The sequence below is a fragment of the Notechis scutatus genome, chromosome 2, assembly GCF_049901735.1.
Source record: "Notechis scutatus isolate UNSWTSFEM ecotype Mainland chromosome 2, rNotScu1.2, whole genome shotgun sequence".
NCBI classification, from domain to species: domain Eukaryota; kingdom Metazoa; phylum Chordata; class Lepidosauria; order Squamata; family Elapidae; genus Notechis; species Notechis scutatus.
The window spans coordinates 265,418,593-265,441,898 of NC_142010.1; the positions used below are offsets into that span (position 1 = coordinate 265,418,593).

The following is a 23,306-nucleotide window of genomic DNA, read 5'->3' on the forward strand; positions in this document are numbered from 1 at the left end:
GGTTCAAGCTCGCCCTGTGTTTCTGGAGGAGGGACTTCCGAGCTCAGTTGGACCACTTCGCTGGTTTACAAGGTAGTCCTCGGCTTGCCACTTGCAACTCGTTTAGTGACCATTCGAAGTTACGACGACACTGGGGGAAAAAAATAACTTAGGGCCGTTTTTTTTCACACTGCATCCCTACACGTTGCAGCCTCCCCATGGTCAGGTGCTCAAAATTCAGGTGCTTGGCAGCTGACTCGTATTTATGACAGTTGCAGCATCCAGGGGTGGTGATGGTGGTTATGTGATCCCCTTTGGCGACCTTCTGCACAAGCAAACCCAATGGGGAAGCCGGATTCACTTAACGACTGTGTGACTATCCAAACAACTGCAATGATTCACTTAATCAGGAGTTCTACTCCCCCTCCCCACCTGAAAAGAAATCTCTTCCAAAGGCAAAACACAAGCAGAGGAGAGGAGTTTCAGTTTCAGTTTCAGAGCACCAAGCAGCTTTAGTACAGAACAGTTGAGCTAAGGCATACCCAGGCTCCTTGCTGTCTCCTTCTTGCTCACACAGCAAATACTGTTTCACTTTCCAAACAGCCCTCAACTCTCTCACACACTGACAGGACGCTAGACAGATGAATACCGATGGATGCTGGTTAGGCAGAGGCAGAATTTTTCCTCCCTTATTTTCCTCCTGGGTATCCAGCTAGTACAAAATATAAATAAATATTGTAGAGCTTGATTTTCATTCCAGAAAACCAGCATCACCCCTTTATTGGTCTTACTACTAAATACCAGTTTCTCTGGTGTCCAGCAGATAGCGCCCTTGGCCTGCTCAGCTCAGTCTTGGTTTTGCTTTAAGCAGAATTGTTTTCAGAATTGTCCCCAGTATGTCAACGGATGATCTCTTACTCAATCTGTCCAGTGGTGGGATTCAAATTTTTTTACTACCAGTTCTGTAGGCGTGGCTGGTGGGTGTGGCTTGGTGGGTGGGCGTGGCTTGGTGGGTGGGCATGGCTTGGTGGGCGTGGCTGCAAAATCCTCATTCCCTCCCCACCCCACTAACCTGCTTTCCAGCTCTGTTCTCTGTGCAGGGCAACCAAAGGAGACCCAGCCGATCAGCTGGGACTCAATAGGAGGCAGAAAATAGACAGGGTTGGTGGGGCCAGTCAGGGTAGCTTTTGACTTACAACAGTTCATTTAGTGACAAAGTTACAATGGCACTGAAAAAAGTGACTTATGACCGTCTTTCACACTTATGACCATTGCAGCATCCCCGTGGTCACGTGATCAACATTCAGATGCTTAGCAACTGACTTACACTTATGACTGTTGAAGTGTCCCAGGATGATGGGATCTCCTTTTGCGACCTTCTGACAAGCTGTGATGACCAAGAGTGTAACACAAACATAACAAAATCCAAAATGTACATACATGTCCTTTAATGCCTCCAACTTGGCCCCACTGCTCAATAATTCTCAGTTGGAGATAAAACTTATTCAAAAATAGTCTTCAAAAGAAAGCAATACAGTCCGAACTTAACAAGAAAATAGAGGTGAAATGAAAAACCAAACAAACTACAATGATGAAATTTCCACAACTGACCAGGATAAGTAATTACCAAATTCAAGGAGATAACAAGGCACAGTCTGTTGGAAGGATGCCAACCAAGATAACTTCAGCCCAAACTAAAACAAGCAACACTGTGCTGTAATCATCTCTTATATACTAGTCTCCCCAGCTGCAACCAATGAGGAGGATCATGGCCACTTCCTCTCTCATAAGCCAAGTTGTTGCCTTCTCCGTTACTCCCTGTGTGTCCTAGGATGCAGAGGGGATGGGCCTGCCTCATCCTCTGACTGCTCAGCCAGCCTCTGCCCTTCCCCAGCTTACTCCACAACCTCCGGAGCCACACCTCCACTCCCTGTCGCCTGTTCCTTCTCTCCCTCAGAGTCCGACTCTATCAAGGGCATGACACAAGCAAAGTCAATGGGGAAGCCAGATTCACTAAACAACCATGTTGCTAACAACTGCATTGATTCAACTGTGGCAAGAAAGGGCAAAACTCACTTAATGAATGTCACACTTAACATGAATGATGGGCTCAGTTGTAGTCATAACTCAAGGACTGCCTGTAGCTACCTGAAGTGATTTAACATCAGCGTCCCAAAGGAAATTTACATGGGAAAGGATTGTTTGCGTCCTTAAATTATTCTCAGGAAATCCAACCTCATCCTCACATTTTATTGTATTATATATACTCATAAAGATTTATTATCATTTTATTGTCACTTTATTATGAAACATTACATAGAAAGAATAAATAACAGCAAGAAAAAGAGATAAAAATGGAAGAAACAGGGAATTTAAGCTTGACCTAAAAATTAAAGTTTTTCTAATTTCTAAATTGTTTATGCTACTGTCGAGACTTGCCGTGGGACTGTCGCTGCGTTTTTCAATCTTGCCAACTTTATGTGGACTTTTAAACTCCCAGAATTCTCTTAGCCAGCACAGAATTCTGGGAGTTGCAGTCCTTAAAGTTACCAAGGTTGTGTTGGAAGTTAAAACCCACCCCTCTCTCCTAGGAAAATGAAATATTTTAGGATATATTAAAAAGGCAGAATATTTCCCCTAAAAAGAGTAGAAACTCAAAAGCAGAAACTCACCCCCCCCCTTTGCTAATGGGCCATTACTCTGGCCTAGGCCAGCCTATTTTACATCACAAAGATCTACACCAGGTAGAGCTATAGGAATTGCTCAAAGCCCTTTCATTACATCATCAGCCAGCAAGGCTCATCAAAGCTTGGGACTCAGGACAGCCTCCAGAGTTGCCCCTGCATGGCCCCGTGGGAGTCTGACAACCAATCAGAATTACAAGCTCAAATTCAAATATCAACAGAGGGCATAAAACCCAGGCACTCTCAGCATCTCCTTCCTTCTTTCTTCACCCAAGGCATGTGATCCTGTCCACCATTAAACCATCTTTCCAAGCAGTCACCATTTTTCCAGTGTCTTTCTTCCCCACTTGGAACTGAACCCTGAAGGCTATTTCTCCCAACAGTTGAAAAACACTACTAGGTCATACTGTACTGGTCCGAAAAGCCTACTGAGCCATAACCAGGTTGCTCAACTTGGTTTACCATGGCTTGTATCTGTGATTGCATCAAAGCTTAGCCTAATGGTGGTTTACACATGATTTGGCCCAGTGCATTAATGTGATCCAAGTTATTTTTGAACCAGACCATAAACCCTGGTCGGTGGCAGAAGGAGTTGGCTTTTATTTCTCTCTCTCTCTGTGTATACATTTATGTATGTACACACACACATTATATATGTATGGATGTATTTTTATATATACATTATATATGCAAATGTATTATAAATATATGCGTGTTGTGTTATATAAATATATAACATAATACACACATATATAGAATGATCCATTGCCTACATTGGCATGTACAATTACATATTGTGACAATTATATAATTGATCCATTGCCTACATTTTATTGCACCTTTCATGGCAATTAATTTCCCACTTTCATTATTTGGAAATAACATCCAATAAATCAGCACTGAGGAAATGACTTCTTTTTCATTGAAAAGGGCATTTCAATCAATCCACCACCCCCATTCCAAAGGCTTAATGGTTCCGTCCATATAAGAGGAGCTAAAGGCCTCCCCGCCGCCAAAGACCTTGGACAACAACGGAACCAGCAACCAGCCAATCCCTGAAGAAGGCTGAGTACTTTTTAACAACCAGCGGCCAATGGCCGAACGCTCCCTTCCCTTTAGGGCGGGACCCATGAGAAGTAAGCTTAAGAGGCAACCAATGATGTAACGGTAGAGGGTGGGGCTAGGCTAAACATTGGACGAGAGAAAGAGAGAGGGATTCCCCTTAGGGAGTGACCCATGAGAATTAAGCTTAGGAGTCAACCAATGACATTACGCTGGAGGGCGGAGCTAGGAGAAAGAACGAGCGTGTGTTCCGCCCTGTCAATCAGAGCGCTGGTAAAAACCTTCCCAATAAAGCCGCCTCTGACGTCACCGGGGAGAGGCGTTGCCAAGTCCGCCTCTGACGTCACCGGAGGAAAGGCGTCGCGAGAGAGCCGCCTCTGCCCTCTGCGCGTGCGCGGGGAGGGCGGCCGGCCGGCCTGCGCCTCCTGCCCGAGGCAGGAAGGCGGAAGCGGGGGAAACGGAAGCAGCAAGGCGGGGCCTGCCGGGCGGAGCGTGCGCGTTCCCGTCAAGCGGGCGCGAGCGACGGAACCGAGCGAGCGGCGGTGGCGGCGCCGTCACAAAGGAAGCGGCGGCGTCGAGGGGCCGAAAGCGGTGCGGCGGGGGGAGGGTTGCGCGGCGGCCTCGCTCGGTGGCGGAGGAGGCCGCGCTCGTCCCGCCTTTGCCCCTCCCCGCGGCGCCGGCGGGCTCGCCCCTCCTCCCCTCCCCCTCCTCCCCGCACGGAGCAGGAGGATCGCGGCGGCGGCGGCGGCTGCTGCTGCGGCGGGCGGGCCGGGCGGCCTGGCCCGGCCTGGCCCGCCGCGGCCAGGCCCTGCCCGGCCTGAGCGGCGGCTCCCGTTTAGCCTCCTTCCTCTTCCTCGGTGGTCTCCGGGCCTTCGCCCTCGCCGCCCCCGCCATGGCGCAGCAGCAGGTGAGCAGCTCCCAGAAGGCGCTGATGCTGGAGCTGAAGGGGCTGCAGGAGGAGCCGGTGGAGGGCTTCCGCATCACCTTGGTCGACGAGTCCGACCTGTACAACTGGGAGGTAGCCATCTTCGGGCCGCCCAACACGCTCTACGAGGGCGGCTACTTCAAGGTGAGGCCCCGCCCCCCGGGGGACACACACACGCAGGCCTCGTAGGGAAAGGTGAAGCCCCCTCCCCCACACTCCTCCTCCTCCCCCCACGCTCCTCCCACAACCCCTCCCCCCACACACACGGCGTGGGGAACGACGACATGCGGGCCTTTGCAGGGAAAGAGTGGGGGGGTCCTAAAGGTGAGGGTGGGGCTTCTCTGTACTTCAAGGTGAGGCCCTCTCCCCACATACCCCTCTGCCCCCACCCCACATACGGGAGGGGGAGAACGACATGCTGGCCTTGCAGAGAAAGAGGGGGGTCCTCTGTACTTCAAGGTGAGGCCCCTCCCCTCACTCCTCCCCCACATATACCCCTCCCCCCACACCCTTCCTCCACATATTGGGGGGGCCTTGCAGGGAAAGAGTGGGAGCAGGCCCCAAAGGTGAGGGGGCTTTGCACTTCAAGGCGAGGCCCCTCCTCCACATAACCCTCCCCCTCAACACAACTCTCCTCCACATACCCCTTCCTCACACACTCCTGGGACACACAAACACACACACACACACACACACACACACACACAGAGGCCTTGCCAGGAAAGGATTTGAAGGGGGCCCTAAAGGTGAGTGGGAGGGGGTCTTCTCTGTGCCTCTCCCACTCGCAAGGGTTTGGCACCCCAGTTTTCAAGGGGGAGGGGGGGTCTCTCCCTGCCTTTGCACACACCCTTTTTTTTCCTGGGGGTCTCCCTGCTTTTGAAGGAGGGTCTCTCTGGTTTTATACCCCGCTTTTCATGGGGGTCTCCCTGCTGTGGCACCCTGCTTTCTCAGGATGCTCTCCCTGGGTTTGCACCCCACTTTTCATGGGGGTCTCCCTGCTGTAACACCCTGTTTTTGAAAGGGGGCCTCCCTCCTTTTCGTGGGGCTCTCCGGAGGGTTTGACACTCCACTTCTTCATGAGGGTCTTTCCACCCCATGTGGGTCTCCCCATTTTTCCAGGTTGGCGCACACACACCCTTTTGGGGGGGCCTCCACGGGTTTGCACCCCCTTTTTAACGAATGTCTCCCCACTTTCCATGGCAGTCTCTTGCTTTGCCCCCCCACTTTGTGTGAAGGTCTCCTCTTTTTCACAGGGAGCCTTCCCTGCAGCCTTCCCAGGTTTGCACCCCACTTTCTAAGGAAGGTCTCCCCACTTTTTGTGAGGGAAGGTGTCTCTGGTTTGGCCCCCCACTGTTCATGGTGGTTTGACACTTTGTTTTTCTGGGCGTTTCCCTGTTTTTCATGAGGGGCCTCCCCAGTTTGCCCCCCATTTTTAATGAGGGTTTTTCATGAGGGCTTCTATACCCCACTTTTTCTGAGGTCTCCCCACTTCTCTTGAAGGCCCCCTGCTTTTGCAACCCACATTTTATGACTGTTTTCCCGTGCTCCCCCCATTTTAATGAGGGTCTCCCCACATATTCATGGGCACCTTTTCTTCTGGCTTTGTTCCTCTGAGATTCCCTTCTCTCTCCCCCCTTCCCCCCCCCTGCATATCAATGAGAGAGGAGGGGCTGTGTCTGGTCTTCTTAGCTTCCCCCCCACCCCCAATTCCCCCCCTTCTCCTGAGGTCACCTGGGGAAACCCCCACAACTGGGGAGGGTGGGGGCCCAGCCCTTCAGAGTCCCCCCCTTTTTCAGGGCCACCCCTTTGCTTTTCTCCCCTTGCGTTTCTAGCTGGGAAAGGGGGAAAAAAAGAAACACGTTCTTCTTACTTTTAATCTTCCGTATTATCTTATTTTTTTTAATCACGATGTCATCCTCCCAGAGCTGCTCTGACAGAGTCAGATGGGCTGCATATATAAATTTAACAAATAAATAATAAAACCGGCTGCGCTCCTTCTCCCCCTGGGGAGACAAAAGGTTTGGGATCGACCCTCCATGCCTTTGGGTGGAAGGTTAAAAGTTAAGCCAGATCGGATCCAGAACCGAATTACTTCTAAGGCTGCCCAGAGTCACTTTATACATGAGAGAAAGAAGTTTATCTTGCCTAAATTAACTCGTGCGTTTTTTTTATGCGAGATGAGCCACATATAAATGTAATAATAAAAATATATAGAAAACAAGAATGCTGTTGGGAAGACTGGCGTTGGAGAGGCAGAATGCACCTTTCCCTCATTATAAAGAAGTTGATTGCTTTAGAAACCTAAGCAGACAGGTATTTCTCTTTGCGTTTACCTGGAAAGCGGGCAGGTAATTTTCTCTCTGTGTTTACCTGGAGCATTTTAGATCTTGAATAGGATCCTTCAAGGGGTGTGCTGGATCCTACAGACCACTCGCCTAATTTGTGCGTCCTGTAAAAAAATAATGGACATTTTTAACCTGAGTTTGCATTGGAGTATGGAGTGAATGCCTTGTGTTTTAAGAGCATACGTGAATGGTTTATTTAATTCAAGGGTGGGTGAACTATGGCCCTTTGATGACTTGTGGACTTCAATTCCCAGAATTCCTGAGCCAGCATTCTGGGAGCTGAAGTTCACTAATATACTGGTGGATTGCCCACACAGGCTCAGGGATTCTGGGAGTTGGAGTCCACAAGTCATCAAGGGCCACAGTTCCCCACTTCTGCTTAATTGTTTCTTTTCAATGGAAAGATTTTCCAAATTAGGAGCAACTGGTAGGAAGAGGCTGAAAAAAAAAAAGCTAAAAAGGTAGCAGTGACCACACGACTTTTTATGAGGGTCACCCCATCTTGTCTTTTTTTTTAAAAAAAAAAATTGATTTCCAGATCTGTATATTTCCTTGCACCTAACATTTGTTGATCCAAGCAACCTACCTTCTGGTGCACTGCCTATATTTAAGGCAACTTCTGATGTAAAATGTTAGGGATATATTTTTTTAATCCTAGGGTTTTAAAAGTGTGGACACCAAGTAATTCTGCCATGCATTGAATTTGAACTGGAGAGGGAAGGTGTGGAATGCAGTGTTTGCTGTGAATTTATAAACAAATGAACTTTTAGAACGTGTTTTTCAAATTCTGGTAAAATACCTTGATCCCCTATTAAGCGAAAAGTCCCTCATTAGGTGAAAATTATTTTTAAGTATTTTATGCATGTGTTGTTATATACAAGTTAATAATCCTTTGTGGGGTAGTTCTGCCTACTTTGGGAATGTATTTTAAGGCTGGGGTATCCAACCTGGGGAGTTGTGGACTTCAACTCCCAGAATTCCCCAGCCAGCATGGGGAATCTTGGGAGTTGAAGTCCACAGGACTTAAAGTTCCCAAGGTTGGCCACTCCATTTCAAGCCCTTTCTTGGGAGGCCAGTGGCTATTCTGAATGCACAGGGACCCCAAACAGTTATTCAAATATATCTTCCAGTATCCTACCTCTACCTGCTATCCAGGTAGATACGTTTGAGACTGAAGTTATAAGTGTGACGTGTTCTTGTTACTCTATACTTTCCTCATTTTAAGTGTAGCTAAGCACTTGGCAGATAGCTGTACTCTTAAAAACTCAGTTGGGTTTAATTTTAGAGCTGTAGCGTGAATTGCAAGAATTGATTGTAACCGATCATGGGATTTGCTGACTAATGTGGGTTATCAACTGACATCTGTTTCTCCTTATTCAAAGCACTTAAAATAGGTCAGGAGATAATAAACCTAGTATTGCCCTAACCTCACTAGGTTAGGGGTTAGTGGCAAGACAGGGGAATTGAGAGCCAGGATTTCAAAAGGGTGTGGGCTGCAGTATATTTGCAGCCTGTGACTTTTGGCTCCGTGTGCCAGCAGCTCAACATCCCAAGAAATCTCTTCCATGGAGATGCCAGCGGGAAGTTTTCAACTCACAAGAGAGCCGCAGTTATCCTAAAGCGGATTGTAAACATAAGACTTGATAAGGGATGCCGAGAGAACCCATAAAAATGAAAAAATAAATAAAAACCCAGCTTTTAAAAAAGCTGGCATGGGGAGCCTTGTGTCCTGAATATGAAATCTCGTGTTATTGGTAGACAGCAAAGGGAACTGAAGTGCCCAGTCCAGATCATCACGGCCGTATTATGGAAGGCAGATTAGGGCCTTAATGGTTCAGCTGGATCAAACCCAGGTTCAGCCGGGCAGCTATCTTTCATCAACCGGCAGCTGAATGCATGCAGGACAGGAGATGACCTTGGTTGTTTTTTCCAGAGCGGCTGGTATCCAGAGAGGTGCGGCTTCTATCTGTGCAACAAAATTCCATTTAACTCTGTGCTTAGAGAACCACAGAAGGTGATTTTCTGTAGCCCTTCTAAAAAAAAACAACACATATATTCTGGAGACCACCATTGCAGTTATTGGACCTGATGCAAATAAAGTACAGAGTGCAACTAATGAATCAAACCTTGAGCCAGTCAAAATCGACCTGCTGGCTGTGGGCAAAATTAGCCTGCAATACTGCATTCTGACCACTACGCCACCATGGCCAAGATAGCAATAGCACTTAGACTTATATACTGCTTCAAAGTACTTTACAGCCCTCTCTAAACGGTCCTCGTTTTACCCACCTTGGAAGGACGGAAGGCTGAATCAACCTTGAGCCTGAGTGAGATTTGAATCGCCAAATAACAGGCAGCCGGCAGGCAGCAGAAGTAGCCCGCAGTACTGCCCTCTAACCGCAGTGCCACCGTGGCTCTTATGAAGGATTACTTAGTTGGGTCATGAAACCGTTTGCTAGAAAATCAAAGAGCATCGAGGGCCTCTCATTTCAACCCTGAGCTACAAATATTCTCCTTTATTGTTGGGTAAAGGCCAACGAAATGGAGCAGTGCAATTATGAATAGCATAAGGAATATATACAGTAAATATATTACTTGGAGAAAGAGCAAGCAATTAAAGTCAAATGGAGCACAGGGTCTTTCCTAGAAAAATGTCGGTAGGAAATCTCGTCTTATCTTTTTGGCTGTGATCTTTGAGGACCCCTCCTGCATCCTTGGAAGATTTCCTTACCTGTTTCTGAACGTTTCTCCATTCTTCTTCCGTATGAATTAAGTTTTTAACAGAAGAAAAACTTTATCTTCACGGGTTGGTCTTCTGTAGCCACTGTCTAGTTTTTCAACAAAGTGGGGGGGAATGGCCATTCTGGAATCAATAGCTCAGAGGCATCAATTAGGTTCGGTAGCTTTTTGAACATGAGACACTAATGATTTTAAAGGTTTTGTTTTTTTACACTGTTTGAGGAAATTATATCCATCAGACTGGTTTATGTCCCAGATCTGTAGGAAAAAAAATGTCCTACTGTGTATTATTGATCCTGGACAATAGGATACGAGCGTTCGATAAAACCAGATTTTTTTTTTTGCTGCAGTTCCAGATTCAGAATGCAGGTAGATTTAAAACCACAGGAGACCCTGAAATTTCTGTTTGATAGTTGTTAAGTGAGTTTTGTCCCTTTCTTGGCACGGTTGTTAAGTGAATCACCGCAGTTGTTAAGTTATTAACACGGTTGTTAAGTGAATCTGGCTCCTCCACTGACTTTGTTTGTCAGAAGGTCGCAAAAGGGGAATCACATGACCCCAGGGACACGGCAACCGTCACAAATATGAGCCAGTTGCCAAGCATCTGGATTTTGATCGCATGATCGTGGCGATGCAATGGTCGTAAGTGTGAAAAATGGTCATAAGAGACTTTTTCCAATATTGCCCTAAGTTCGAATGATCATTAAACAAACGGTTGTAAGTTGTTGTGGTTCGCCGGCAGCAGGTGAGGACGGCTGAGGTCTTGGAGAGCGAGGACTCAGATGAGGGGCCTGCGTGTGATGTAGGGATGGGGCCAGGACCATCAGGGAGTGGGGTGCTGCCTTCGGAGATGCTGGAGGCTGGCAGCAGCGATGAGGAGGTTCCTGAGGAGCCTGGGCCCAATGCACGTGCGCGCAGGGCTGCTCGAAGGAAAGAGCAGCTGCAGCAGCCTGGGTGACTCAGGAGTAAGGCTGCAAGGTAATGGCCCCTCCCTTAAGGGATAAAAGCCAGCTGAGAAAGCAAGTTACGCTTGGTCACAAATCGACCAGGATAAGAGCAGAGGGCATACAAAACGCAGAGACTTACCGCTATCCAATTTATGGTTGGAAATAACATCCCAAAGGCAATTTCAGGTAGTCCTTGACTTACATTCTGACCCAAACCTGGTTCCAAGAGAGCAAACACAACCTTTTAATGTTTCATTTACAAATCCCGTTTCTTCATGGATAAAAGGCTGCTTCCAACCAATTAGCTCCGATAAGGAAAAGCCTTGCCAAGTTTTTGCAAGGCTGCCAAGAACAACAGATAAAGTTACTAAACAATAAATCAAAAGAGTCTCCGAACACCAACTCAGATATTCGTATCGCCCACCAGGCTCGAGTATCAACCCTCTTTGCCTTCTGCAAAGAACTCCAGTTTCTCCTTAATTCCAGGTTGCTTCTTTCCTTGGTTAGTTTCCAACTGTTGTTTCTTGTCCTGCCTTCAGGTGCTTTGGAGAATAGCATGACCCCCTCCTCTTTGGGGCAGCCCCTGAGATATCAGAATGCTGCTATCCTATATGCATAATTTTGTATTTATTTATTTTGTCATGTTTATGTAGTGCATATTGGAGGTGGAGACCCTTTGAGAGCTGTATACAACAAAAATTCATGTTAATATATGTTGATTAGCAACAGTAAATTTACTCTAAGTTAGGGGTCTTCAAAGTTGACAACTTTAAGACTTGTGGACTTCAACTCCCAGAATTCCTCCTTCAGCCATGTTAGCTCAGGAATTCTGGGAGTTGGAAGTCCACAAGTCTTAAACTTCCCAAGTTTGAAGACCCTTGGTACAGGGTTTCCTGCCTAAGCAGAGGGTTGGAGTAGAAGACCTCCAAGGTCCCTTCCAACTCTGTTATCCTCTTATTCTGTTATTTCAAGTTCACTAACTTTTAGGAATGGGCTACCGGAAAGAAGCCGATGAGAGAATTTGGAGTTCACCCTAGAGTTAATTGTGGCTACTCTTTTAAGAACACCATCCCTGTTCATCTTTGGCAGCCTTGAAGGAAAAAGAGAAGCTAAAGAGGCTAAGAAGGGGATTATGGGTCTTTTCTCAAGCAGATCTCTTGATGGCCAATACCAGCTGTATCATTTCCAAAGATTAACACGGTTCCACCCAGCTCTTCTTTGGCACCGGTGCTTGTATGCCGTCAAAGTAACTCCTTGTGGCTTTTAAAAGGTTTTTGTTCTCTGTTAACCTGCTGGGAAAAAAGATCTTTCGGCCCGGTTATAGCGGCATGACATAACGAACAATTGTGATGCGTTCCTGCGAGTAGAAACCAAGGATCGTTGCAGCCTTCTAACGTTGATCCAAGTAGTCCTGGCCTTACGACCACAAATAAGCCTCAAAATCCTGCTGCTAAGCGAGACAGCTGTTGTTTTGCCCCGTTGTGTGGCCTTTCTTGTGCCCCCCCCCCCAATTGCAAAGTGAATCACTGCAGTTGTTAATCCAGGAAGACGGTTAAGTGAATCCGGCTTCCCCATTGACTCTGCTTTGTCAGGAGGTCAACCAGGGGTGGGATTGAGCCGGTTCGGTCCGGTTCACGAGAACCGGATGTTAAATTTATATCTGGTTCGCTGAATCGGTAGTTGAACTGACCGGCTGGCCCCACCTGACCCTCGCCCCTCCCAGAAGTCTCCACAAGGCCCGTTTTGGGGGGTTTTTTCCCCCAAAAAAGTTTTTTATCTCTATCTTTTACAAGCATCTCTTGATGAACAGTGTGTGGTTCCAGGTTTTTACATTTCCATACAGACATGACCATAATTACAAATCTATCTTTCATATTCAGTTTCTTATTGTATCATTATGTTTGCCATTTTCTATATATTTCCACAAACATTCTTATGTTTTTCACACTTACTTTATCCATTTTTAATTCATATCTTAACTTATTCTGTTTTTCTTTATGCTCTTATCTTCTTTATATAATACCTTAAAATTCTTATTTCTTAATCTCTATTCATTGTATTTTTGTACTTTTACCTGTCATGTTTGCAATTTCATCACATACTCTTAGTTCATTATTCAATAAATTTCATCTTAGTTTTAATGATTCCAAACACGTCCCCCCTTAATTGCCGGTTGAGTGCACCACCCTTTTGTCTTATACATCATTCAGTTTACTCCCCTTTCACTCATATTACAATTACCATAATATAATCACTTTTAGTTGTCACCTAAGTCACATGGACCGTTTTGGATGCAGGAAAGCGCAGGGTCTGCGCAGAGGCTCCGGGAGGGCAAAAAACGGGCCAAACCGGAAGTTCCAGAAGTCCGGAAACGGGCCTGTTTCAGAGTTTTCTGGAAACCCTCCGGAAATTCCGGTAGGCCACGCCCACCATGGCAACGCCCACCCAGCAGCCAGGTAGAGAACCGGTTGCTTGGATTTTTGAATCCCACCCCTGACTGCAACCGTCATAAATATGAACCAGTTGCCACGCGTCCGAATTTTGATCACGCAGCTGTGGGGATGCTGCAACAGTTGTAAGTGTGAAAAAACGGACGCAATTCACTTTTCGTTGGCGTCACCACTTCAAACTGTCACTAAACGGACTGTTTCAGAGTCAAGAACTCTCTGCCTGTGGTTAAAAAATGGAGCAGATCTTGTTTTAAATGGGATTGGCACCTGGATACCCAGGTATTTTATTTACTCTGCCGTAACCCTACGAACCATAGAGTGGGATTTGCAGTACCCGCAGAAAAGGGACTTTTGTTCCCGAGACCAGTTGCCAAGAAGCTGTCATGGAAGCTCATTTGCTCCGGTCCCTCACCACGCTAGACGAAAGTCACTACGTGTGGCTGCGCTCCCAAGCCTTGCCCGGGTGCCAGAGGAAATCCTTGCCAGCTGGTTGGAAAAATCTGAATCTCTTGTAGTGCTTTGCCAACCAGTATCTTTTCTATCAATCAGAACAGAGCTGGAAGGGACCTTGTAGGTCATCTAGTCCAACCCCCCCCCCCTGCTCAAGCAAGAGACCCTATATAATTCCAGACAAGTGGCTGTCCAATCTCTTCTTAAAAACCTCCAGTGTTGGAGCATCCACAACTTCTGGTGGCAAGCTGTTCCACTGATTAATTGTCGTCGCTGTTAGGAAGTTCCTCCTAAATTCCAGGTTGCTTCTCTACTTGATTCATTTCCATCCATTGTTTCTTGTCCTGCCTTCAAGTACTTTGGATAATAGCTTGACCCCCCTTTCCTTTGGGGCAGCCCCTCAAATCCTGGAATACTTCTATCAACTTCCCCCTAGTCCTTCTTTTCTCTAGACTAGCCAAACCCAAACCCTGCAACCGTTCTTCATATGTTTTGGTCTCTAGGCCTTCAATTATCCTATTTGTCCTTCTTTGCCCTTTTTCCCCAAAGTCTCAACGTTCTTTTTTCTAATGTGGTGACCGAAACTGGATGCAGCATCCCAGGTGTGGCCTTACTAAGGCTTTTGTAAAGCGGCACTAATACGTCACCTGATTTGGATTCTATGCCTTTTTCCATTTAAGTTGGTGTCTTAGCCCGCTTCTGTTTCCTGCTTCTCTCTCCGTTTGTATAGCCTCTAAGATTCCACTAAGTTACCAAATCCTCCTTCCTTACCATGCCTCCCTGGATGTAGAACAAAAGGATCCAGGTGGGATTTCTAAAACTAAGATGCCTTTCTTGATGAATGTAGTCAAAGCAGTATCATTGAGGCTGGAAGGGACCTTGGAGGTCTTCTAGTCCAACCCTTTGCCCAAGGCAGGAGTCACACAAAATCGTTGTCCAATCTTTTCTTATAAACTTCCAGTGATGGAGTTGTCACGCTTCTGGGAGGCAAGCTTAATCGAAATTTCTTTTTAATTCCAAGTTGCTTCTCGCCTTGATTAGTTTCCATCCGTTGTTTCTTGTCCTGCCGTCTAGTTCTTTGGAAAATGTTGACCTCCCCCTTTCTTTGTGGCAACCCCTGGAAGCTGTTATCAGGTCTCCTTTAAGCCTTCTCTTCCTTAGATTAAACATACTTCCTGTAGTTCCATCAACGGCTCTTCATACAGACACCAAATTATCTTATTCTTCTCTCCACTCTTTCTAAGATCCCAGTATTTTATTTTATTTTGCATCATGGATGCAGTATTTTAGGAAGGACTTAAGGGGGGACATGATAGCAGCATTCCAGTATTTGAGGGGCTGCTACAAAGAGGAGGGGGTCGAATGGTTTTCCAAAAGCACCAGAGGGCAAGACAAGAAGCAACGGATGGAAACATAAGCAAGAAGAGAAGCAACCTGGAAGGTAGGAGTAACCGTGAGGATGATGAACTAGTGGAACAGCTTGCCAGCAGAAGTTGTGGGTGCTCGATCACTGGAGGTTTTGAAGACGAGGTTGGATTTGTCTGAAATTGCATAGGGCAATTGTGATGGAGAACCTATCCGTGCCAGAGGTGGCACGCAGAGCCTTCTCTGTGGACAGGCGTGTAGTCTTCTGGTTTCTGGCATACAGAACCCTCTGTGGGCAGGCGCACTGGCCAGCTGGTCTTCATGGGTACTGGAGTGCCTGGAAACGGCCCAAAAAGCAGGCCCAAAAAACATGCCGTATTTCAGGCTGTTTATGGCCCGAAAAATGGCTTGAAAACGGCCTGAAAATGGCTTATAAACGGCCCAAGAAATGGCCCGAAAAGCAGCCCCAAAACAGGTCATTTTTGGCCCGCAAAATGGCTTGAAAACGGCCTGAAAAGTGGCCTGAAAATGGCAAAAAATGCCCAGAAAACAGGCATGCATACACTGGCAAGCTGGTCTTTGGGTTTCCGGCGCTTTGGCACGCACACATGCAGGCGCGTTCCGGTTTGGGCACTCAGTGCCAAAAAGGTTAGCCGCCACTGGTATAGGGTCTGCTACTTCAGCAGGCGGGTTGGACTAGAAGACCTCCAAGGTCCCTTCCAGCTCTATTCTGGCGGAAGCGCAGCCTCACTGGTGCTGTATAGAGCCGTCAACCTTGCTTCCCTTGATCCTCCTTGTTTCGCCTGCAGTTAGCTCACCCTGGCTCTTGATCTTGCATAAGAGAGCGGTTTTTTTTTTATCTTCCCAGCCCTTTAACTCAATAGATTCTCTCTCCTGGTCCCTGGAGAGGTGTCCATTATCTAATTAGCTCCTCGGGATTCTCTCTTAGCAGCCCAGCCTGTCTCCTCTCCGAGTGTTTTCACAGTCCTGGTAGAGCAGCTCCTGCCTTGTTCTCTTTCCAGGTGATTTACCAATTCAGATTGGCATCGATTGGATGATAGATCCTCCGTTACCCTTATATACACCTTGTCAGGCCATGAGTTCCTGTTGCTCCAAATGACAATCCAGCAGCATTCAAACGCCCTGGGTAGAGAACTCCTGGGTTCTCCCCCCCACACCAAGCCCCAGCCCTATTTGAATTGCAAACGATGCTGATGGAATCTGGAATCTTCTCTGCTCCCTAAGCAGGTCTTCTTGGCGCGAGCCGCCTGGGACCTCTTTCCACAAACTCCAGACCCCAATGGGGGGGGGGGTGTCGAAGGGCTTGGCAACGGACTGGGATGACCCAGGGTGGGATACCAAACAAACCCCACAGTCACAGAAAACAGGCGAAGCCCCTTTTATTCCTTCACTTTGCTTCCAAGCTCCGAATATCTTTGACGGAAGACCAAAACAAAAAACAAAAAACCCACCTCCCACACAGTTACACAAGAAGGGAAAAAAAGCAACACAAACCAGGCAAGATAAGGGCTGGAGGACGTCCACAGATATCACACGCTGGGAAGGACGCCAAACTCGGAGGAACTATAAAACTAGAGATATTCACACGCTTTGTTTCCAGCGTTTGCCAGTACGCCCGGGTCCAAACTCTTATTCAGTTGTCACACCTGCAGCCCAAGAAGAAGATCAAGGCCCTCTCCTCCCGCACGTCTCTCCCTTATCCTCTCCTTCCTGCATGCCCTAGGATGGCTAGGGTATGGGCCTGGGTCCTCCTCTGACTGCTCAGCTGGCCTCTGCCCTTCCCCAGCCTCCTCTGGAGCCACACTTCCACTCCTTGTCGGCTGTTCCTCCACTCCCTCAGAGTCAGTCTCCACCAGGGCCATGAACACGGACGCCGACAGCAACACAGGAAGGTGGGCTTCATTGCTTGCTTAGAGTACAGGATGGATGGATGCACTGACTGGACCATTCCTGGTCAGTAAAGGAAAAGTATTTTGAAAGCATCCTACAGACAGGGTAAGAGCCCTTCCAATATTTGAAGTTTGAAGAAGGGTTATGAAACGTGAAGAACGATTGCAGGAATTGGGTATGTCTAGTCTGTTGAAAAGAAGGACTGGGGTGATGTGATAGCAACCTTTCAATATTTGAGGAGCTGCCACAAAGAAGAGGGAAGATCAATTTATTTTCCAAAGCGTTAGAAGGCAAGACAAGAAACAACGAATGGAAACTAACCAAGGAGAGAGAGAAGCAACCTGGAATTAAGGAGAAACTTCATAACAGTGTGGACAGTTGACCAGTGGAACAGCTTGCCACCAGAAGTTCTGGGTGCTCCAACACTGGAGGTTTTTAAGAAGAGACTGGACAGTCCCTTGTCTGGGATTGTATAGGTTCTCCTGCTTGAGCTGGACTAGAAGACATCCAAGGTCCCTTCCTGCTATTCCATCGTGGTTTTAAAAAAATAAATTAAAAAATACAGTGCTATTATAGGGAATGTGTAGGATCTGAGCCCCGGCTATCAGTCTAAAGTTATTGTGGACAAAGCAGAATCTCCATAGGGGTTGAATTGAGAATTCTCAAAGAAATAAACCGTTGAAAAAAGACGGCTGTTACCGGACCTCGTTTTATCTGAAAGCGATAGCTCCAGAAACCTAAGCGAATAAGCTTCCCACATTTTCTGCGTACTCCAAAAAAAAACCCATAGATTTCCACAGCCCCTTCCATAACTTACAGTCTCCGAAGTTTTTATCCAAATGTAGCTTAGCTACTTTTGAAAATCTGGCCGCCTCCAAAAAATGTTGAACAGCTCATACTATAAAACTCTTGAAATATGTTTTTTTTTTCCCCTGCCAAACATTTGATTCTCTCTTTGCCATATTAGGAAAATCAGGACTGCTGGGAACCTGGACTTGGGTCCAACTTGCATTGTGTGTGTGTGTGTGTGTGTGTGTGTGTGTGGGAGAGAGAGAGAGAGAGAGAAACAGACAGACAGAGACACACACAGGGAGAGAGAGAGAGTGAGGAGAGAGAGAGAGAGAGAGAGAGAGTGACAGAGAAGAGTTGTGGTTTCAGGACTGCAGAGACAGAGAGAGAGAGAGAGAGAGGAGAGAGAGAGAGAAGAACAGACAGACAGACAGAAACACACACAAGAGACAGTGCTGAGTGAAGGTTTCAGTTTTCAGTTTTAGGTTTTTAGTTTTATTTATATGTAAAATACAAAAAAAGTAGAAATAGGAAATTTAGGGGAAGGAAAAAAAAGGAAATGTGAAGTACAAGGAGAAAAACTTCAGACTTTTTTTAGCAGAGTACAAGATTTAAAACATTCCAGCCTCAACTTTTTGCTTTTACACAACAAAACCAAAAGTCAAAGTTTCATTTTTTCCCCCCCTCCAACATAAGCACAAAATCCGGAAACGATACCCAAGTGAAACACATACTTAAATATATTCTCCTCTTCCATCACTGGAGGTTTTAAGAAGAGACCGGACAGTGACTTATCTGAAATGGTATAGGTTCTCCTGCTTGAGCAAGGGGCTGGACTAGAAGATCTCAAGGTCCCTTCCAGCCCTATTTTATCTCCATTCCTACTTTATCTTCCTTGCGGTGGAAATAGTATGCATTTCTATTTGCACTTAATAACTTTCAGGAACTATCACCATTTTTATTAACAAGGTCCACTGTATTTCAGATTGTTACCGGGAAAAATGCTCTTTTTTGCACCTTTTTAAAAACACTAAAATTTTCTAAAAGCTTTCTAATACGCCCCCGTTGTTAAGTGAACCGCTGTAGTTCTTAAATCAGTAGCACGGTCCTTAAGGGAATCCGACAGATGACTGCGGGGACACCACAACCGTCACAAGTGTGAGTCAGTTGTCAAGCATCCAAACAAAAATCCCTGACCATGGGGACGCTGCAAAGGTCGTAAGTGTGAAAAACTGTTGCGAGTGATTTTTTCCCAGTGCCAGTGTAACTTTGAACGGTCACTAAATGAACTGTCAAAGTCGAAGATTCCTCCCTCCCGGGTATGGAGCTTGTTTTGTGCCCTTCAAGAGCTCAAGAGAGCATCTGTAGCTGAAGAGGGATTGGACTAGATGACCTACAACTGTGATGATGAACCTATGGCACGCGTGCCACGGCACCCAGAGCCATTTGTGCCAACACGTGAGCTGCAGGCAAACTTACCTCACTGCGCATGTGTGCACCTCACAGCTGATTTTCAGCCAGTTTGAGGCCTTTTTCAACCTCCCAGAGGCTTGAGCAAGGCTTCTGCAGGCTTTGCAGGCCGAAAACTAGGCCCGTTTCTACACTTCCTGTTTTTCCAAAAATACCAGAAGTGACAAAACGGGCCTAGTTTTCGGCCTGCAAAGCCTGCAGAAGTCTTCCTCAAGCCACTGGGAGGCTGAAAAGGCCTCAAACCAGCTGAAAATCAGCTGTGAGGCGCCGTGCAGGTAAGGGTGGCGGGGTTGCGGGGTGGGGATTGCGCACGCATACGTGGGGGGCATTCATTGCCTTCTGGGTGCTGGCACGTGAGCGTGCAAGCGCGCACACAATTTTTAGCACAGGAGCCCCAAAAGGTTAGCCACCACCGACCTACAAGGTCCCTTCCAACTCTGCTTTAAAACAAAACTGAGAGTGAACAATTGGGGTGGGAGTCACCCAGGGGGCTTCTGTGGTTACCGAGGGAGGGGAGGTCCTTCCAGCTGGCTCGCCATCTAATATCTTAAGCCAGGGATCCCCAAACTTGGCAACTTTTAAGACTTGTGGACTTCAACTCCCAGAATTCTATGCTGGCTGGAAGATTCTGGGAGTTGAAGTCCACAAGTCTTAAAAGTTGCCGGGTTTGGAGATCTCTCTGCCTTAAGTGCTACATCGCACTTCTGGTGTGTCGGAAGCCAATTTCTGGGCTTCAGATCATTGTGGTATTATTAGCCTGAGCGGTGTCGTCCTCTTTATGCAGAGCCACGGGGCTTTTTGGCACATCGGTGTCCTGTCTCATTGTTGTGAAATCGAAACACTTGTCGCTTAACACTGTAGTCGTCTGTGGAGCGGCTTGCTTCTCGAATGGAGCAAGCAAGTTGGCAGAATCTCATTCCTGCGACCGAGTTCTTTAAGAGCGCTAGCACTTCAAAAAACTTATATACCGCTTCACGGGGCTTTGCAGCCCCCTCTCTAAGCCATTTTACAGAGTCAGCTTCTTGCCCCCCAACCTTGTTCATGTTTGTGTCCCATTTTGGTCCACTTTGCTTTGCAAGGGGTGAGAAGCTGGGCCTGTCTCTTTGAGGATGGTGCTTCCCTCCATGTGGGCCTTCTGGAGAACTTTATGCACGACAGGGTTGCGATAGGTCCTTGGTATTCAGCTTTGTTCAGCACGGCTCAGCTTTGTACAGTATTGAAAAATAAATAATAACAATCTGCCATGTGTTAATATTGTAACTAAAGCCATTTATGTCAAAGGAATGAAGTTGTGGTGGATTACGTGAGAGTTCATGGCAGTAATGCTGTGTACCAGCCCAGTACCATTGGTAAATTGGTTGGGACCACAGCTCTCATAATCCCCAGCCAGTATTTTAACCAGCTAGTGGATTAACCTTCCTGATTCTTCTTCTTCTTCTTCTTCTTCTTCTTCTTCTTCTTCTTCTTCTTCTTCTTCTTCTTCTTCTTCTTCTTCTTCTTCTTCTTCTTCTTCTTCTTCTTCCTCTTCCTCTTCCTCTTCCTCTTCCTCTTCCTCTTCTTCTTCTCTTCTCCTTCTCCTTCTCCTCCTCCTCCTCCTCCTCCTCCTCCTCCTCCTCCTCCTCCTCCTCCTCCTCCTCCTCCTCCTCCTCCTTTCTTTTTCTTCTTCCTTTTCCTCTTCCTTTTCTTTCTCCTCTTCCTCTTCCTTCTTCCTCTTCTTTCTTCCTTCTTCCTTCCTCCTCTTCTTTTACTTCTCCTTTTCTTCTTCCTCTTCTTCTCTCTTCCTCTTCTTCCTCTTCCTCTTTATCTTCTTACTCTTCTTATTCTTATTATTTTCTTCTTATTCTGCTCCTCTCTTCTTCTTCCTCCTCCTACCTCACCCCTCTTCTTCCTCCTCCCTCTCCCTGCCTCCTCTTCCGCTTCGTCCCCTTTTGCGTCCCTCCCTTATTCCTCTCCCTCCCTCTTTCTCCTTTTCCTCTCCTTCTCCTCACGGATCCCTTTTTCATCCCTTCTCCTTCCAGTCTGCCTGGCCCTTCCCCCAGCAGCTAATTCTCATTTCCAAAGAGAGGGTGGTATATTCTCTCTCCGGCAGACATAGTTTGCTTTGTTGTTGTTCACCCCACCCCTATCTAGCCTCCATCTCCAATTTTGCAGCCGACATAACCTCACCATGTTGCCTCCCTGCCTGCCTGCCTGCCTGGGAGAAACCTCCACTTAGAAAGTGGGCTGTAAGAAAACAGTTATTTATAAGTTCTCCCTTGGAGTCCTTCCCTCCAGCTGCAACCCACCCTCCTCCTCCTCCCCTCCACCAGTGTGCAGGCGAGAGCAAACTGGCAGCTGCTCCATCCTCCCCTGCAGCCCTGGGCCCCGGTGCCAACTCTGCAAAGAGCTCTTTTTATAGCCCGGGCAGCCAAAGGGAGGCCCGACGCAATTAACTGCAGCTATGGAGATGCCCGGGGAAGGGAAGCTTCTTCCTGGAAGGCCTTGCTAGCAGAACCAACCTGGGATCCTCCGTGGCAAAAGAGGGAGGCCATTTCTTTGCTAGAAGCTTCTGGGAACGCTTGGCAGGAGGAAGTGCCGAGCCTAGCAAGCTTCGGGTTTGGGGTCGCTGCAGAAGGGGGAGAACAAGGCTCTGGAAGGGGTCCTAGCTGCTGTAGGTGACAGAAGGGACCTTGGAGGTCGTCTAGTCCAACCCCCTGCTCAAGCAGGAGACCTTGTATCATTTCAGATATGGTTGTCCAATCTCTTCTTGAATAGAATAGGAATAGGAATTAGGAACAGAACAGAACAGAGAATAGAATAGAATAGAATAGAATAGAATAGAATAGAATAGAATATATGGAATGCAAGGTTGGGATAGGGTAGGGTTGGATAGGATAGGATATATGGAATGGAATGGAAGGATGGGATAGGATAAAACAGAACAGAACAGAACAACAGAACAGAATAGAATAGAATATATGGAATGCAAGGTTGGGATAGGGTAGGGTTGGATAGGATAGGATAGGATATATGGAATGGAATGGAAGGATGGGATGGGATAGGATAAAACAGAATAGAATAGAATAGAATAGAATAGAATAGAATAGAATATTGGCCAAGTGTGATTGGACACACAAGGAATTTGTCTTTGGTGCATAGGCTCTCAATGTACAGAAAGAAAAAATAAAATACATCAAGAATTAACAGATATAACACTTATTGATAGTCATAGGTTACTAATAAGCAATCAAATCATACTCAGGAACAAATAAAACAATATAAATTGTAAAAGTACAAGCAACAAGGTTATAGTCATAAGTGGGAAGAGATAGGTAATGGGAAGGATGAGAAGAATAATGGTAGTGCAGACTTTGTAAATAGTTGAACAGTATTGAGGGAATTATTTGCTTAGCAGAGTGATGGCATTTGGGGAAAAACTCTCCTTGCGTCTAGTTGTTCTGGTGTGCAGTGCTCTATAGTGTCATTTTGAGGGAAGGAGTTGAAACAGTTTATGTCCAGGATGTGAGGGGTCTGTAGATATTTTCCCAGCCCTCTTTCTGACTCCTGCAGTATACAGGTCCTCAACTGAAGGCAGGTGGGTAGTAATTGATTTTTCTGCAGTCCTAATTATCCTCTGAAGACTGTGTCTGGTTGGGTTGCAGAGCCAAACCAGAGGTGCAGATGACAGACAGAACTGAATCAGAGTTCTACAATTGTAAAAAAAAAAAAAAAATCTTATAAAGGCTCTTGACTTACAACCGGTCAATTAGTGACGGTTCTAAAGTTACGATGGATGCTCAAAAGGTATTTATGGTTCTAAAGTTCCAGCAATAGCAGTCATGTGAGCATTTTTTGGGTACTGGACACCCAGCCAATATTTGCAATGTCCCATAATGACATGACTGTAATTTACGGTGTTTTTTTGGCATAAACTGGCATTTACTGATAGTTTCCAGCAAAAAAAAAAAAACCACTAATTGCAAACATCGGGTCTGCTTAACAACTACCAGAAAATTGTCATAAAATCGACGGGGTCGCATGGGTGCTTCGACTTAAGACCATAATGACATGTAATGGAAATACCAGGCTCCATTACCATTGTAAGTGGAGGACCATCAGTACAAGATAACTGACATTTTTCTAGTCTGTATTTTTCAGAATGGAATTAAAAATCGGCTTTTTCAGGCAGTGCCAAACATTATTTAGCAGGC

At 46.6% G+C, this 23,306-nt stretch overlaps 1 protein-coding gene across 1 annotated transcript in view; it reads left to right on the plus strand.

The window, feature by feature from the left end:
- Positions 1-3,946: 3,946 nt before the first annotated feature.
- The window catches only part of UBE2R2 (ubiquitin conjugating enzyme E2 R2), a 66,093-nt gene continuing 46,733 nt past the window's right edge, over positions 3,947-23,306 (plus strand). Inside the window, exon 1 of the mRNA XM_087958712.1 lies at positions 3,947-4,794. Within this exon, the coding sequence (XP_087814838.1) occupies positions 4,618-4,794 (177 nt within the window). The 5' untranslated portion in view covers positions 3,947-4,617. The remainder of the gene's footprint in view (positions 4,795-23,306) is intronic.